Source organism: Leptinotarsa decemlineata, unplaced genomic scaffold (assembly GCF_025532065.1).
Source record: "Leptinotarsa decemlineata unplaced genomic scaffold, Ldec_3_MD MMD2_tig00001719_RagTag_RagTag, whole genome shotgun sequence".
In the NCBI taxonomy this organism is placed as follows: domain Eukaryota; kingdom Metazoa; phylum Arthropoda; class Insecta; order Coleoptera; family Chrysomelidae; genus Leptinotarsa; species Leptinotarsa decemlineata.
The window spans coordinates 5,458,725-5,477,891 of record NW_027412569.1 but is presented as its reverse complement, the minus strand read 5'-3'; the positions used below and the strand labels follow the sequence as shown (position 1 = coordinate 5,477,891).

Here is a 19,167-nt window from a genome sequence, read left to right as displayed (position 1 = left end):
TTAATAATTCCTATTTGAAACACCTGATATATCGATACAATCTATTCCGTTCGATTGTTTTTTGATCCAACAAAATATTTAACAGGGGTTTTTATTTGAATTCTCAACATACGGGGAAATTTTAAAAATGAAATCGATTTGAGTGCGATACAAACTAGATCTTGAAGTGTCGTGAGATTTTTAAGGAAAAAGTAAATTTTCAATTCCGAGCATTTTTTATTACAATTCTAAAAGAAGAGTCATTTCAGGCTTTGTTCGTTTTTTTATCTATTTCCCAAATATATTTGATGTTTAGTTTTGAAATTAAAAACATTCGGAACGACTGGATCGGAAAAGAAATAAGATACGCGCTGGTGATTCTATTGTATAGTATAGACTAATGTGTGCATTATTCTTTTGTTGAAATAAGTTTTCTTCAACACTGCTTCTCCTAAAACTCCTTGATCCATCCCTACTTTGCCATAATAGTTTCCCTGAAGCAGTTGGATCCTACAGCAAAAAACGAGAAAGGGGTAAGTCTCAATCCTGGGTTTATTTAACCATCACTGAGTTATTATTCAATGTATTCTGTGTTTTGAGTTTATCATATCCATTACAGAACATAACATTTGGTCCATTATTGGCTCCTGGTAATTCATTGCTAAAGAGAAACATTATTAAAAAAAATGGACCTGGATGAATTATTACTTGTATATTAGAGATTGTCAATAATACTACTCAGCAGTGAAAAATAGCTCGACAGGAAAATGGACCTTTAAAAGAAATCCAGGATTATTTGGAGTTTGTCGTTGCTTAGAAATTATTTACTTTCACTTTCAATAAGATTTATATGATTTGATAAACTTACACAAGTTCAGTCATTGTGAATATGTAAATAACTTTACTAATGAGCACATTATTTGTTTGAGTATATTCTGCATCTATTATTGTATTGTACATTCCTCTCTTTGTCTTTTTTTAAAGACTGGCGATCTTGCTTACAAATAGCAAAAAATCATCACTCTTATCTAGAAACCCATAACCCGCTTCCGACTTTTAGAGTAGCTAGGCTGTGACAAAAAAATATTTGAAATTTCAAGTCATAACGTATCATATAAAATATCATTCACGTGATATTCAAGAGAATCACATTTCATTATTGCATAAACTAAACGCTTCCGGTATTCAAGAAAACATTCTGAAATGGATGGAAAAGTATCTTGCCTACCAGAGTCCGATATGTAGAATATGGTAACTCAACACCTCTCACAATCGCAGTTCCATCTGATGTACCCCAGGGATCTCATTTAGGACCATTACTTTTTAACCTATTTGTAAATAACTTGAATGATGTTATTCTCTATAATGAATTTCTTCTGTTTGCGGATGATCTGAAGATGTTCATGACTTATCTGATACAGAATTATTGCAGTACGATTTATCTAACTTTGTACGCTGGTGTGATATAAACCTATTGCAAATGAATATAGACAAATGTCATAAATTTACTTTTTTCCGAAACAAAAATCCCATAAATAGTCCATATAAAATCAAGCAATCCGAACTGGACACAACAAATACAATCAAAGATTTAGGAATCATTCAGACCCGATATTGCAAATGTTACTTCTAGAGCACTAAAAATGTTAGGTAACAATTTTTTGTATTCTTAATGAATATGTAGAATTCAGGTACTAACTCTCTACAATGGGCATTTTCCGGATTACTGGAAAAAAAGCTATATTACACCTTTATTCAAATCAGACAATAGGAAAAATGTTACAAATTACTGTGGAATAAAGAAATGTCTCGTCATCACTTTTTCCAAATCAAAAAATATCCTTTATAATGACTTTAATATTGATGGAAAAGTACTCGTCAGGGTAAACGAAATAAGAGACCTTGATATTACTTTAGCAGATCAACAACTGAACTTCAAAAGACACTTCAATAATGTTTCTGCAAACTGAAGCAAAATGTTGGGATTTACAATGAGAAATGGTAAATAGTTGTTATGTAATGCCCTCAAAACTAAATATTGTTGTTTAGTTAGATCAGTACTGGAAAATGCCTGAGTGGCATGGTTCCCAATATTACAAATGTGACATTGAAAAAATGGAAAATGATGAAATTCAACTTCTGAAGTACATATTCTTCAAAATGAAGACATATTCTAACTTTAATCGTCAAACAACTTTAAATAATCTTAACTAAACTTACCACTCGGCGCTTTCATCATGATGTCATGATATGACATCCATTTACAAAAGCTACTGTCACGTGAAGTCGACTGTCCTTATCTTTTGGAAATTATTATCTTCAATGTACAATCTTACGACACAAGAAATCCTTCACTTTTTTGCATAAAAAATCATAACACTAAATATGGTTACAACACACCGATGTCCAGATGCATGAGATTATTTAATAAGTAGATATAATGTCGATCCCTTTGTAAACTTATTGAGTGAATTGAAAAAATCTCTTTTAGTGACATAAGGTGATAAGGTTAATATTATTAAGATTAATAATATTAAGGTTAATATTATTGTTGTCTTATGTACCTTCTTGGAACAGTAGTTAACTGTTATAAATGTAATGTATATTGTTTCTAATGGGAATCCGTAGGTAAATAAATAAATGAATGAATAAATAAACTGGTAACAACCAGTTCATTCATTTAATTCGTTTAAATTTCACTTTCTCTAGCAATATATACCTAGTTACGATTTACATACCATACCTTTTGGGTTTGTCTTTCCTCAACTCAGTCAGAAACAACGAGAAATGTGGCAACGTTCAACACATAATCATCTTTCATTTCTTTTCTCGTTAAGAAACGTTGGCAATATGGCAATGTTCATGTTGGCGTTCGTATGGCAGAATTGAAGTGAAATGAAATAAGTGATTTTTGTGTTCACAGTTGAAAATTTTATTTCGGACGCGTTTTTTATCGAACATTAAGTGCTCATTGATATTATTTTCATATATTTACTTTACAGATTAACTTGGAGAGAATCTAATTTTATTTTTGTAGGTAAGTCGTTGAAGGTCTGCATATTTTACAAAATGGCGAATCATTGCATTAATTCTTGTTCTTGAAATGCTTATAGTTTAATAAAACGTAATGGATATTTTAGTGTGGAGTCATTGTATGAGAATTCATCAATATTTTTTTGGTTTAATTTTCTATATGTGCATCCAACACAGGGGTCACTGACCTTTTTTTATGCCAAAATATTCTATTGATCTTTTGTAGATGCTAGACCTGAATAAAGTTACTGTATTAATGATGGTATTTATAGAAATGATGTTTTTCAGTGTGATGATTGGATTTACAGTTCAAGATGAACAGATTTTACATACTGGAACATATTTTTTGTAGAATTGTGAAATACCCCTCAGGGCAGTGTTCTGAGACCTGTTTCATTAGTTCTGTTTTAATGTCTTTATTTAGAACTGTGAGTAATAATCTTTTCGCTGATGATAAACTTATGGCAATCAGTGATGAACACTGACTATGCAATTAAAAAAATTAATAAAGCTCTTGGAAATGAAGTGAAAGGAGGGTCAAAGGAATATTAATTAATATTAAAAAATATTTACCCAAGTAAAGGGTATCCAGATGAAGCATAGCATATGAAAGTTATGTTTTTTTTCAGATGAAATGTCACATATTGCTTTCCATATTCAAATTCCATCAGAAAAGTACTTGTCTACATATAGGATTGTATGGATATAACAACAATTTATTTAGAAATAGAGACCCAAATGTAAAAATACTGATGATCTAACCTAATTACAATCGATTACGTCATATATGATGGAATTGGCGGATACTTGATGAAAATCCATAATGTATTCAGAAAAAACACTTGTGAGATTTTCACTAAACATGTTGAGTGAAAGTCTCACATTAAAGTGTTGTTTTTTGAATAAATTATGTCATATCCACTAATACTCCACCATATATAAGTCTTACACTGAATGTGGTTGTATTATGGCAGGAGTGTAAATGTGGTTGTATTATGGATTTGGTATACAAGTATATTCTATTTTATTCTTGAAAAGAAGTGAAGTTTCTTTGAAATTATTTTATAAATGTAAATGCAGTAATCATTTAGCGACAACAAATTATTCAGTTGGAATCTGAGATATTTCATGGTGATGACAATATTGATTTTTTCATTATTAATTTTGACACTAATCAATGTACTACTATTATTAGTAACTCTTGTTGGTTCATGGATCAGTTGTTCCACCCCAATATTTGCAATGAAATTCTTGAATATTTTTACCAAAGAATAATTCTCGTTAAGGAAGTTCAAATTGAAATCACCAATCAATATGCACTTATTTTGTTGAGAGAAAATATTTTCAGCCCAATTTTCAAAGTGATCAAAAAACTCATCAAACTTAGAACTAGGAGAAAGATATAAACATCCAATCAATACATTTTCATTATGAAACTTCATTCTTATAACCAAACACCAATAGACCGAGTCGACATTTTTTTGACAACCTGGAAACTATAGTCATCACGAAGGTATATCACTACTCCTCCTGTGTGACGGTTTGCAGCGTCACATTTTATAACTTTATAGTCCAGAATGTCAATTTCAAAATCATCCATGTCTTTTGTAGTTCTTGTTTCACTAAGAAGTAAAATTGAGGGGTGGTAGCAAACAAGATCATGAACTAGCTGATCAAGGTTTGCGTATAAACTCTGGATGTTGGCGTAAATAATATCTGTGTTATTATTGAATATGTATGGAGTAGTTCAGAAGTTATATCTAAAATAATACCAAAAACTCAGTTGGAATGTCTGTTTTTCTATAGGGATATATCAAAAATGTTGTTTTTTTCCTTCAGTCTTTTACTGTGTATCCTTTATATAAATGAATAAAAAATTCCAATGATCTGATCTCTAAAACTCTTATTTGAAAAATTTTCTGATGATTTTACTTCCTCACCCAATACTTTTAATGGAAGGTTGGTGTGACAAACACTGTAAATAATTGTAGAATAGAATAGAAATCCAAAGAAATGAACTTTAAACGTTCAAGCCAGTCTCTAATATACCTACACAGTAGGTTGAATGGACTGACGCCTATCAGAAAACAACTACTCCCCTGGCTAATACCACGAAGGGCGTTGGATTATATCTGACAGGTGTCAGTGCAGGAATCTTCACAGAAAATTTCCTGCATATTGGATATTGGCATAGAAAGATAGATATATTTATTTGATCATGTTATGTATAAAATACATTTATGACAAGTCTATAAAATAAAATAAACAGTAAAAATTTGTAACAAGTTTACAGGGTATATTAACATATTCAAATTAAGTGTGGAGGTTCGGCGAGCATCTTAGATAGATAGATATATTTATTTGATCATGTTATGTATAAAATACATTTATGACAAGTCTATAAAATAAAATAAACAGTAAAAATTTGTAACAAGTTTACAGGGTATATTAACATATTCAAATTAAGTGTGGAGGTTCGGCGAGCATCTTCCTTGCGTCAAAAGTGTGTCTACGCACATGTTCTAAATATTCTGAAGTGGAATAAAAACAGTTTTTTTTTAAATATGCAATTGTTCGCTTCAACTTAGGAAGAGGAATGAAATACTCTGAAAGAATTTCGATTTTCAATTATGGAATATCATTGACATTAGGTCGATGATGGCCACTATCTTGCACTGATGAGTGGCTAATGAGCCCAAAACCGGTCTGCAAGTGTGTCATTTCCAAAATTGAAGGTCGACTCTTTCAGTTGTATTGCCAATTGCATATGCAGGAAATTTTCTGTGAAGATTCCTGCACTGACTCCTGTCAGATATAATCCAACGCCCTTCATGGAATTAGCCAGAGGAGTACTTGTTTTCTGAAAGGCGTCAGTCCATTCAACCTACCGGGTAGGTATATTTGAGACTGGCTTCAACGTTTAAAGTTCATTTCTTTAGATTTGTTTACTGCCAGTCTTCAAGCATAGCCCACTGACTAATAAGAAAGAATATAATTTTATTTTATTTTTTATTTTATTTAGCCACTGAGGTACAATATGTACATATGGTATGTCAACAGGTACTATTTATACTAAACATATACATTTAAAATATAGCAAGTAAGTAAGATATAAAGTTTAAAATCTCAATGACAGTTTGTTAGTATACTAAACAAAATAAAACTCAGCTGAAGTTGCCATCCAGATACTCTTGTACATTATAAAAACATTTTTCAATAAAAAATTCCTTAGTTTTTTAAAAAGTTGGGTAGTTTATTATAAAACGTAATAGCACTATACTGGGGAGAGTTTTTAAATTTAGATGTGGTGTGGGCTGGTATTCTCAATAAGCTACCATGCCGCGTGTTATGATTGTGGGATGATGCATTGGTTGCAAAAGTGGACAGATTTTTTCTCTCAAAATTAACACATTTGAACAGATAAATTGATGGTGCCGATAATAGTTGCATTCTGACAAATATCGGTTTACAGCTATCTCTATATTCCATATTGAAAATCAATCTTACAATACGTTTTTGTGCTACAAATATCCTATTAAAATCTCTACCAGAACCCCAAGACATTATATTGAGTGAAATATGGGAATAAGCCATAGCGAAATAGATTGCCAATAGACCTTGTTGGTCAACACAGTTTTTCATTTGCTTGATCGCAAAATATGCTTTATTTAGGTTTTTACAGACACTATCGATGTGTTGATCCCAACTTAATGTTTCATCAAAATTGTTCCTAAAAATTTAACTTCGTTTGCTGCATTGATATTGATATTATCGCACTGAGCTAATTCACTTATGGTACCCCTACTTCTATTATAAAATGTCATCGATACCGACTTTGAGGTATTCAGAACTAGACGATTACGATCACACTAGCTTGTGAACTGGTCTATAATCAGTCTAACTCTTGTTAGCAAATCATCTGTAGTAGGTCCAGCGACTGTAATGGTGGTGTTGTCAGCGAACATGGTTAAATAGCAGTCACTCATATATTCCGACAGATCATTGACAAAAATTAAAAACAATAGGGGACCAAGAACAGAGCATTGGGGAACCCCCAATCTAACCTCGCGTTCATTAGACATTGAATTCATTTGCTTTACAATTATTCTACGACCACGCAAGTAAGACTTAAACCATAGTACTATGTTATTAGGCAAACCAAGCACACTTAATTTGGTCAACACAAAATTAGTTGATACCGTGTCAAATGCTTTTGACAGGTCAAAAAACACACTGATAATAAAATCATTTTTATCAAGTTTTTCATTAATATGACTAAGAAAACAATAGCTAGCTGTTTCAATAGAATGATTTTTCCTAAAACCGTGTTGGCAGTTTGATAGCAGGGTATTACTTTCCAGATAGCTGATAATTCTGCTAACCACTAATTTCTCATATAGTTTGGAAAGTTCACAAAGCAGAGAAATATGTCTGTAGTTATCTATTTCGTCTCTACTACCTTTTTTAAACAACGGTAAAATTGAGCTTTTTTGAATTCATCAGGAAAATATCCTTGGATGAATGATTGATTGAAAAGATAAGTGAGTGGGTCGATTATAGCATCTATTACGCTCTTAATAGTACTCATAGATAGATCATCAACGCCTGATGACTTTTTATTTTTCATTAATTTTAGGGTATCATGTATCTCACGTTTAGTTATCGGACTGTCTTCGTATGGATAGAGAATATTAAGCTTAGTACTTGTAGTGCAAGGCAGTGATAAGTTTAGTCCAAAGTGATTATTTATGAGAGATAGAATTTATTCGTCATTAAAAATTTTACAATTGCATTGCATTACATGACACTTATAAAATTTTATCAGACTAGTCAAACCTGATCAGTAGGCTATATATAAAATATAAATAGATACATACATGGACATTACAAAAATAAAAGAAAAGCATCTTATTGACTTATATTAGGAGATTAAAATTTTTTGCACAGAATAAAATGCATTCTTTGCTAGGTGACTGTATAGTCTCGATTTAAATTTTTGCATAACTTTTTTTTTACGTGAACAGTAACTCATTTTTTTATTCAGGTATTATGATGACGGAAAGTTCTACGATCCCACCTCCACCTGGGACTACGGAGAATCCACCATTACCTCCAGAACCACCATCATCACCGCCTCCGCCTCTACCACCAAATACCGCCCCAAATAACCAACCGCAAAACAACTGGGCACAATTCTATTACAGCGGTTATTACCATCCCCAATACGCACATTATTATCAACAATATTACATGATGCAGCAAGGTTATAATACTTATAATCAGTTCACACAGTTTCCAGATAAAAAAGAAGACAAAATTCAACCGCCCCTACCGCCAGGCCCCCCTTTACCCAGCATCCCTTCGAATTCTCCCCGACCCCCCTTGTTGAGTACTCCAAAACAGTTTGGCAGTATCAGGTTTCAACTGAATGGTAAAAGACTACCGAACAACAATGCGATTTTGCAGTTGAATAACTCTCCGAACAGCGGAGCGGCTAAGAAAAAACGAAAGCGTAACAGGAACAACCAAAACATTCAGAACCAATTTAATCAAACAAGTAATTTCGGTATTCCCCCATTACCCCCTCCAGAGTTGAGCCTCCCCAAGCCGGCTCCTCCTCCAGAAACCATGCCCCCGGAACCCCCTCTTCCCCCTCTACCGGAAGAAATGAAACCCCCTGAGCCCGTTCAGGAGCCTCCATCGTGCAATTCTGCCCCGAAAGGGATGGCAAACCCGTCCGATGATTGGCCCGAGAGTCTGAGAACTTACGTGCACCAGTGCTACGCCAAATGCAAGACTAACATAGATAGGAATCAGGTGGATATTATCTTGAAGGGAAAAATTACCCAGGCATATCAAAACAATCAGCTGCACAGAGATTGGAGCAAGGAACCTCTTCCAACGGTTCATAGTGAACGCCCCCCGTTCACGGGTCAGCTCAAAACTGTCCCGGGACAGTTGAGCCAATTTCAGAATCTCAAGAAGGGTATATCTCCGGGCTTGGGTGCTAGGTTAGGTGCTAGGTCTAATGTGCTCCGGAAGAAGAGCAGATCTTCTTCTAGGTCTAGGTCCAAGTCGCCACCCAGCAAAAGGAAGTCGAGGTCAAGATCTCGGTCAAGGAGTCCTAGAAGACAACGTACTCAAAGGTATGTGCTTGGTAAAAAAGTTTTTTTTATTATCTATATTGGCAAGGTTTTCCTCCAAATATAAGGAAGAATTGGAAACGCTATACCCTTTTCAATATTAATAACGGGATCGATCAATTACATTCTTGCAACAAGTGGTAATCACATAGCAGCTACAAAATCATATAAGTAAATAACTAAAATTCATTTTTAAAAGAACTAAATTATATTTCTTATAAAGTGTTTCTTGAATGTGTTATGGATTCTCATCAAGTATTGACTGATTCCATCACATATAGTAACAGATAGATCTCCTGTTTCACATTTTTGTTAATGATATAGCCGAATGTTTTGAGAACACAGGCTTTTAAATGTTTGTAGATGACTTACAGCTCTTCAGACCAATAAGATAATTGGATGATGCTAAATTAATTCAATAAGATGAGTTGTCTTCTCAATATTATAGATAAAGTAAGCGATTGATGATAATTTTGATATTAAATTTTCAGTGTTTCTTCACACGCTTATATTAGCTTCACCTGTATGTATGTTTGTTTGTAATTCTTAAGCTTGGGATCTCTATTTGTCAGAATTATCAACATTATTGCTTGATCTATTCGCGGGCAGATGGCGCTGTACGTAACCGCCTTGATATATCAACATTATTGCTTGATCTATTCGCTGGCAGATGGCGCTGTACGTAACCTTGATATATCAACATTATTGCTTGTTCTATTCCTTGCTATAATTCGAACTTACTTTAAGTATTTTTTTTTATTACCATGCGCGCCTGCTGCCTTAGGCTTGTTAGCTGATTTTCAGGCTCCGGAATCGGAAAATATTAATATGGTCATTTTTCTAAACACTATACGGCTAATCGATCCCAAAGTTTAGATAAAATCAATATAGTTTAAAAAGACTAAAAAACACGCTTTAAAAGAACATCGAACTAAAAAGTGGGCGCTTTATGCCATATTTTTTGTATATCAAGCGCCCGTCGCTTTTTTCACAATAATACTAGTATTTTTCGTTTGTTATTGTTTAAAGCTTATTTCAAAAAAAATATTTTCAACTTTTTAGTTCGATGTTCTTTAAAAGCATATTTTTTAGTTTTTTGAACTATATTTATTTTAAAATTTCTGAAATAATGTCCCAGGCATTACTAATTACTAATTTTTCTCTGATGTTTTTTTTTAACATTTTGAATAAGGTTTTTGTATTCTTTCTTAACTCTATCATTTCGTTGTAGTGGAAGCTCTGACTCAAGTAGCGATGAAAACTTCAAACCCCTCACGAAATCCAGCAAGAAGAACAAAGGTAAATTATCCGATAGGTTAGGTCCTACTAAAACTAAGTTGGCGAAATCTTCCAAGAAGCAGAAAGCAAAGGAGAAAAAAGCAAGTTTTTATTCGACGTTTGGCAGCGAACTTGAAGAAAGTACGGAGGTGTTACAGCAGAGAGCTGCTAGGTTCAATAACGGAAAACAAAACGGTACAGGGAGCGCCTCAAGCCCGGTTAACGATAACAAAAAGCAAGGTTTTATCATCGATAAATTTAGTGAAGATAATAATTCGGTGGACTTTGACTGGTCTGAATGTCACATTGTGGGCACGTGTCATGATTTGGAGAAATCTTTCCTTCGTCTTACTAAAGCTCCTGATCCATGCGACGTTCGGCCAGTCGAAGTGCTCAAATTATCATTGCAGAATGTCAAGGAGAGATGGTTAGCAAAACAAGATTATTTTTACGCTTGCGATCAGCTTAAGTCAATACGACAGGATTTGACGGTAAGTTGAGACTATTTTGCAAGTGATTTTTTTCTCCACACATTTAATATTTCAACAAAATCTTTTTTAATTTTAGAGATTATTCAACACTTTTGTAGAATCTGGAAGAGTTGATATGGAATGTTATAAATTATACATTCAGTCATTATTCAAAATAAAAATTTTATTATAAAATTTCAATTCACGGTCAAGGAAGGAAAATCCTATGCTACAATAATAGAGCTTCATTCACCACTGTTATTCTGTACCACGACGTCAAGTGAAATATATAACGTGAGCTATAGGGTATTGACTATCTTTGGTTGTGTACCATACACCTGTACCTAATATATATATTAAAAAAAAATTGAAATTAATTTCTGTCAAATTGCATTTCAAATTTCGCGCCAAAACGCTATCACTTGTCACGTGACGTCACGAGGTCCCAAACACTAAGACACTGATGAAGCAATATAGTTTTTTCTTATTTTTTTTTCTCATGAAAGTCTGTCTCCTCATTGATGAAAAATTTTATTTCCATGTCGACTACTTATGTAAAAGACTAGCAGCAGGATGTCATGCATTGAGAGTTGTTGCAAGAGAGTTGACACTACTATCACAAGATTAGTTTATTTTGCACAATTGAAAGTCAAAATGTGTTTCGGACTGCCTTTGATTTTTTTTGCATGATGAATATCAAAAATGAAGTGGTTCTTGAGAAATGGATAAAATATTCAAGAGATGAGTTTCTTGAAATAAAACATTTTCTGGTCGTTGTGTTGACATCCATTATTATCATGATTTTTATTATTGTTTCAGGTACAGGGCATTAGGAACGATTTCACTGTTCAGGTTTATGAGACACATGCGCGAATTGCCCTAGAAAAGGGAGATCACGAGGAGTTCAATCAGTGTCAAACACAATTGAAAATGTTATATAATGAAAGAGGGGGTTCCAGTCGGAATGAGTTTATAGCTTACAGGATATTGTACTATATTTTCACCAAAAACACCCTAGGTGAGTTTGTGCTATTTGAAGTTGGGAACTACCCAGTCGATTATTGAAATTCAATTTCAAGATTTTTGGGCACTTCTCATCGCTCTTAATTTTGTAGAATTTTGTTCCCTCTTTGGGAAATAACACATTTTTATTTTGCTTTCAGATATAATGACCATTATGAAATCTCTTTCGGCAGAAGAAAAATCTGATGAGTGTATATCTTTCGCGTTAAAAATTAGATCGGCTTGGGGTTCGGGCAATTTCCACAAATTTTTTTATCTTTACCGTGTCGCTCCTTTAATGACCGGTTATCTCATCGACTGGTTCATTGAAAGAGAAAGAAAATCCTATCTTAAGTGCATTATCAAAAGGTACGTACACATATTTTTTAGAATAGACATTGCTGCATAATCGGTGGTGTTTCGAAATGTTTTTCAGCAGATTATTTAATGGCAATCAAAAAAGTGAAACAATTAGAAATTTTAATGGATGTATACGATGTGTCGCTTTATTGCAATTTTGTGTTGTTGATTTTGGATTGAATCAATTCAACTGAACCATAGTAATATATAGATGCCTATCGAACTGGTCAGCTCAAAATCTAAAATAATGAAAATAGTTTATTTGAAAAAAATTCAATATTGGAGATGTCTTCATCTCCCTACAATGTTCTTTATTTCAAAAAGGCATTCAACTCTTGTTTCAGTTTGATCATGTTTTCTGGATATTAATGTATCTCAAGATATTTGTTGTAGCATTTGATTTATATGAATCCATGCGATTTTTGTCCCAAAGTTATCTTTGAAAATGATTGATGTGTCTGATCTTCATTTATGGTTATACTAGTTGTTGCCCGTGGCTTCACTCACGTAGAATTTGGTTTGTCACATCAAGTTTCGTGACAGACCATTTTAAACAAATAGTTTCAATATTTTTTTATCAACTCAAAACTTCATCTTTCCAACTTCAAAAGTGACCAAATTCAACACAATCTTTGAAGCCCTATTTTTTCCCCTTTGGGAGTGGAAATTCCTGATTCCCTTTTTTGAGTCTTATTTACGCTATACAAAGAACCTACCTGCATATTTCAAAATTCTAGGTTCAGTAGCTTTGGCTGTACGTTAGAATAAAAGCAGGCAACAGCTAGTAATTTATATTTTTACTTTATGAATACAGTAACTAAAAAAATATACCAACTAAATAATGAAGCCTCGAGAATTGAATTGTTACCTATAAAGAAATTCGCAAAAGTAACACAACCGTCAACGATGTCTGCCCTCACGGGTCTGCCCGCATTCGGGTTGCGTTCTCGGCGATGGCGCTTCATTGCTTAGACCGCCCCTCTACACCCGCGCATCGTCCCCCGTCGTCACGACGCGTAATGGCTTACTGCGTTACGTCAAGTTGATCCTATTGTGATCACTTTTGATTTGTCACAATTAATGTAAAAGACAAAGTTTATCTATATTGAATACCTGAAACGACAATTGTATAAATTTTTATAAGAATTTGACAGGTATTCTAAAATGTGCATTGTTAATGAAGTATCCAATTTAATTGTATTTGTGGCTCGGTATTTTGTATATAGCGTCTACCACATAAGAGGTAGACATATGCTATCGCAGACTTTTATTTTTAGAACTATTTAAGATGAACAATTTTATGATACATTATCTGCATGTAACTCCAATGGTATAGGCAGTGCACGCCAAGTTAGCTCTCAGTATGGATGGAACAAGTTTAAAGTCCATTATCACTTAGGGATATATATCTAGGGTATACCGTAGGCCCCTAGGCCATTATTCTATATTTTTTTAAATAATGGTTGTGTCTGGAATACTGAACATTTGCCATGACAAGTGATAACAATAAAAGTTATCTATTGGCAAATACCAAACAGTAGTTGACAATAGTACTTCAGTCAAAGTACAATTTACAAATGATGCAATTTTTTATGGTTTTGTTACTGTGACTCAAATTAAGTTTGTGATCCAAGTTTATCGCCGAGTATTTTGCTGACGGTTTGTTTTTCATTATTTGACTGTCCTAATATATTAGGGTGAAAACAACAACCCATTGACATAGAAGAAAAATTTCCAACTATCTGATGGTAGGATCCATTGTTTTACATTGTATAAAATCGAGAAGTTTCAAAGTATATTTGGATGCTGAGCCCAATATATATTATAAGAAATATTCTAGGATGTGTCAAATCTGCAAAAGTTGCTTGGAAAGTGAAATAACTTCCAACACGTAACATAATTCAGAGTTTTCCAAATACTGTTATATACTGCAATATTTCTAATATTTTATCTGTTTAAAATCTGTTTTTCCGTTAATCAGCTGTCGCACCCTTACGAACGACAATCGTCAGAAGGACTAACGAGGTCTTACCTTTTAACGTGTAATTCCTAAAACGGGTTGGATGATAGCAAGTAAAAATTGAACGTTCGGCCTGGGGCTTGAACCACTGATCGGCTACCGACCGACATAAAAAAATTCCAATTGTTTCACTTTTTTTTTTCCTAAGTCAAATAAACAATTAACCTGATTTAAAATGATCAGTTCATGTTTGATTCATGATTTTTTTAAATATATCAAAACAAAACCGTCATTTGTTTCAGACTTTATGGGTGAATCTGAATTATGACAGTTTAAAGATATATGTAACTTTGACTGTAACTGGCTAAATGTGCCATGCCAAGAAAACCTAAAGAGAGATAACTTTGAAAAAGTAATTGACAGAAAACTATCTAAAAGTTTCTTATTTGCCTTTATAATGAATGAATGAAATTCATGAACCTCAAATTACAATTTCTGTTACATTAGAAAATATTCGCAACACTTCAATCAACTAGAGGTTAATTAAAATCCATTATTAAAAATCACTTTGAAAACTAATTATCAATAAATTTGTCTTTGACCACTGTAGGTTGTAAAAATAATCAGCGCATGAGGTTATGAAATATTTTTTGAAGAGTTGATAACCTTAACTACAATTTCAATCTTGTGAAATCATACAGTAGTAAAAACTAATTTTGTATGCAAAGCGCATTCAAGACTAGTGTCTAGTGTTTTCTTTCAAACATTTTAATGTTAAATTCTTACTAGAAATTCAATCTCATCTCTTTAAACTTGAAGTCGCATAAAAACACTTTCTGGTTGGGTAATGTCACAAATCTGTTTTTATGTCACTCAGTTTATGAATATCTTTTCTGCTATTATACAATGTGGTATCTATAGTATATGTGAACTATTATTTATCTAATGAATCTCCCAAAGAAAACGGCAAAATAAGGGACAACTTCAATTTTATTCAATATCTGATAACTTCCAAAGTAGATACAATCAAAAACAAGTATAATAACAATACAGTGCGAAAAGATATGACAGACTCGCTGTTGCCAAGCCGATGAGAAATACGACTCACAAGTTTTGATGTCCCTCAAGTTTGATTGTGTCGAAAAATGCACACAAGTATTTATACCTGCCAATTAGCCCTCTGACGTCAAACGTTTTTGATGCTTGTCTCTTTCAAATTTCTACTACTTTTACTGCAGTATTCAAGTTTTGTTATTTTTTTGCCAATATAAAAATATTTGCACATGACCTGTTAGATTTTGTTAATCTCTTGTCAATATTAGACTGAATTATTTTTGCGTTCCATTTAATTTGCACCTAATAATATTTATTTAATATAATTCGAGTCTTTGTTTACTATGGATGAATTTTTGAGGGCTGGGTTGTTTTTTTGCCAACCTAACGATAATATCATCCGTTCTTTCTGTATTACCTAAATGATATCATTCGGAAAGATAGCCTGATGAACTAATTTTAAAATATAAAAATGAGTTTTGGTTGCTCTTTCTGACAATTGAAAAAGGCTGTTTGTTTCCAAATCCAATATATTCAATAAAAGGTAAAAATGGAAATTTGAAAACATTCTTTAACTGCTATACAGCGCATTTCTTTAATGCCCCCCCCCCTTAATTTTTTGAACGGATCAACTCAAAAAATTGAAATTTGGGATAATGAAGTTAATGCATAAATACTTTATTTTGAACTGAAACTGACAGATGGAAATTTCAAGATGGCGACTGGGCGCCATCCGGGAAAAAAATTAAATGGGAAGGGGGTCTTGTGACATCATTTTGAAGATCCTGATGAATACTTCACAACCCTAGAATATGAAGTCAATATCTTCACCTACTACAAAATGTCGGAACATTATTAATTTCCTGAAGACAAACACATTAATATTGATGTTTCTAGAAATATTCCGTTTTATCTGCAATTTGGCAATTCCAACAACCCGTTAAGGTTTGTTAAATTATTTTTTGTTTATAAAAACATTGAAAAGTGTCAGTACGACAATGAACATCATTGTTCAGTTGAAATATCCTCATTTAGTTTTCGGTTTTACTAGTAGAAAGGTACCACGTCAACAATCTCTAAAATGGTCAATTCAAGTCCATTGGAAGAAAAAATTGAAGCGATTTCTATTTACGGTGCGACGTGTAACTTTCACGAGACCGAAAGGATTTTCAATGAACACGATGAAGCACCACCACATTACTCCACACAAGTAAGAAACTATTTGGATACTACTTTTTCCGGTCGTTGGATTGACCGTCGAGGTCCTACAGAATGGCCAGCCCGCTCGCCAGATTTGACACCTTTGGACTATTTTTATGGGGCTATTTGAAGCAGAAGGTGTATTCATGCATTAATTTCATTATCCCAAATATCAATTTTTTAAGTTGGCCTGTTTTTAAAAATAAAAGAAGGGGGGACATTAAAGAAATGCACTGTATATCAAACATATGGAAACTGTATGTAAAGCTTTCTTTTGAGTAAATTACAGTATATTTTGAAAGTAAATTCTATATTCACATTGATCTAATATCTCTCTGTAGACGTGAAAGTAAGTTGTGTGTTTCTGTGAATTTGAATATATTTCTTCGCTAGAAAATTTGAGGCACATAATTAGTTTTAGAATGCTTCATTTTTTTATCCAATATTAACAGTTATTATTTCAGGATAATTTTTTAAAGTAATTTTAGTTTGTCTGAATTTATGAGTATAAGTTCAGAAATGTTTGTGCCTTCTTGGAATTGAAAATAAATGCAAAACGTTCTTGGCTTTGTGACCTTTTGTTGGGGATGTAAATATTATCAGAACGTTTGAGAAATATATCACCGTAATTTTATACACTGTGATTTGGCTTTTTTGCACATGCACTTTGATAATCTATTCAGTGATCCGTAGTGGAAATCTTATGTACTGGAGGGTGACAACGAAAAATTTGAATAATAAAAGGAGTTTTCAGAAAAATTCAAAGTGTGACGGTTATCAGTTTGTGAAATACTCTAAGCTTATCGTTTACACTCGTCTTTAGGTTCGCCTTAGATTCTTTTATGATGAAATATAATCTGCTCAATCAAGTCTAGCCTGAGGATGTCTGAATTTTAACAATAATTGAAGATCTCACTTCATTTGTCTTGACTCGGCAAATGGAAATGCTTGAATGTATTAATATTTTGGCATAAATTCAAATCTAGAAACTCCTGACTAATGTTACTACATACGTTCATAGTTCCCTGGCATAGCCAGACAGGCAATGTGAAGGCTAGATAAAACTGATTAAAAAAAATTAAGTAGATCAACCAATGAAGCCAAGTGGCTTTGTATGGGTATGAGAACTTTCGTATTAATGCATATAATTGCAAAAAAAATGTTGCAAGTGTCAATTTTGTGACATGTGACAATATGTGAACACTAGAGGAATTTGCTCTTTTCTAATTTCTGAATATTTACATCCCCGTATGCCTGTGTCCCAATTGTTTACTTATATTTATTTTTATGTTTAGCTACCGTCAAAATGTATCCTGCACCTTTGTGATGCAAGAGTTGGCCTTCAAGTCGGCAGAGGAGTGCTTAGAATTTCTAGAACCGTTTTCTTTGAGTTTCGTCGATTCACAAAGGACGTTTATTGATTGCAAAAGTAGCATGGCCGCTCTCCCCAATATCTAGTGTTCTCCTAACGTGTTTCTCCCAAAAACATTTAACGAATTATTTCGGCTATGTGATTCTTTCTGAATATTTATTCTTGAGGAACTTTCTCAAGGAATATTTCTCTCCTTTCCTTGTCTTTAGAAGTGTTATCGAGGATACGTTTGCAAAGCACCTGTCTTCAAATTAATGGTCACCGTCAGGGAGCGTCGCAGTGGAATTCAGAAGTTTTTTAGGGTTCTTGGGAGATTTCTAATACTGAAAAAGATGACGAGCCCTTCCAGTTATGCTGAGCATTTTTTACAATTCACTTCCGTATCATCCATTATCTGAGAAATTTGTACGTCATTGTTGGTTTCGGTTGGAATTACCAAGTTGTACGGTTGGATATTCAAAACTCATTTTGCCATGTTGTAGTGGCAATATGAGTCTGAGATGTGTGTACATAGTCAATTGTTGGAATATGTATATATGTAAAGTAAGTAATTTATTAGGAAAATATATACTTATTGAAACATTTATATTTATGTCTTTTATTCAATTATTTGAAATCCTAACCGAATTAGACTTCATTTTCATACTAAGGAGTTGTATTGTACAGTTTTCCTAGCAGACCCAGACTTATTTGATGAAGTAGACTCTTAGCTGCTTTTAATTTTTTCAAATTAAAGATTGATTTGAAATTTACAGACTTCAATTAGTATAATTGAAAAAAAAAAATCAATGTTGTGAAAATAAATGAAATAACACAAATAATTTTCTTCAAAAGGTTTCACAGGACCAATTTCTATAAAAAGAAGAAAAACATTTCATTAAATCCTTGTGTGTAACACTCTTTCATTCTTTTTATACTTTGAAAATGAGATTTCACTAAATCCTTGTGTGTAACACACTCACTCTTTTTATACTTTAAAAAAATTAAGCAAATCGTTAGTTGTATTTTTGACGAGGGAAAGATCATCAGTCAGCATGATGATCGCTCAATGCATTTGAGCGTTGCATGGAAAATGAACTGACGATCTTTACATCCACAATCGATAGACTATTTAATTAATAGTGAGAAATCAATAGAAATATTAAAGATATTGAAAACGAATAATAAAAGGCAAAGATGGAATAACTGTTTAAATTTATATAATACTAGCTGGCCAGGCAAACGTTTTTTCATATAAATTATTTTTATCAGAACAGTAACACAAATGACAAACTCGTAATGAAGATAAATAGATAGGTACTATTCTGATCACTCCCA

The 19,167-nt window shown here is 33.0% G+C and overlaps 1 protein-coding gene across 2 annotated transcripts; it reads left to right on the top strand.

The window, feature by feature from the left end:
* The first annotated feature begins 374 nt into the window (after positions 1–374).
* On the top strand, positions 375–18,436 carry LOC111507826 (leukocyte receptor cluster member 8). Of its 2 annotated transcripts, none has more exons than XM_074176361.1 (6): positions 375–512; positions 8,057–9,158; positions 10,387–10,924; positions 11,723–11,921; positions 12,067–12,274; positions 17,774–18,436. In XM_074176361.1, exons 2-6 carry the CDS (start codon positions 8,062–8,064, stop codon positions 17,934–17,936), a joined length of 2,205 nt encoding a protein of 734 aa, XP_074032462.1. In that variant the 5' UTR covers positions 375–512; positions 8,057–8,061; the 3' UTR covers positions 17,937–18,436. The 2 variants fall into 2 exon arrangements, with proteins under 2 accessions (XP_074032462.1, XP_074032461.1); XM_074176360.1 differs by lacking the exon at positions 375–512 and adding an exon at positions 2,816–3,016.
* Positions 18,437–19,167: the final 731 nt, after the last annotated feature.

Excerpts from the sequence above, each read along its gene's own strand:
- LOC111507826 (XM_074176361.1), top strand. The coding sequence starts at position 8,062 with ATGATGACGGAAAGTTCTACGATCCCACCTCCACCTGGGACTACGGAG. Across the intron at positions 9,159-10,386 it reads AGAAGACAACGTACTCAAAG|TGGAAGCTCTGACTCAAGTA; the intron begins GTATGTGCTTGG and ends ATTTCGTTGTAG. Across the intron at positions 10,925-11,722 it reads CAATACGACAGGATTTGACG|GTACAGGGCATTAGGAACGA; the intron begins GTAAGTTGAGAC and ends TTATTGTTTCAG.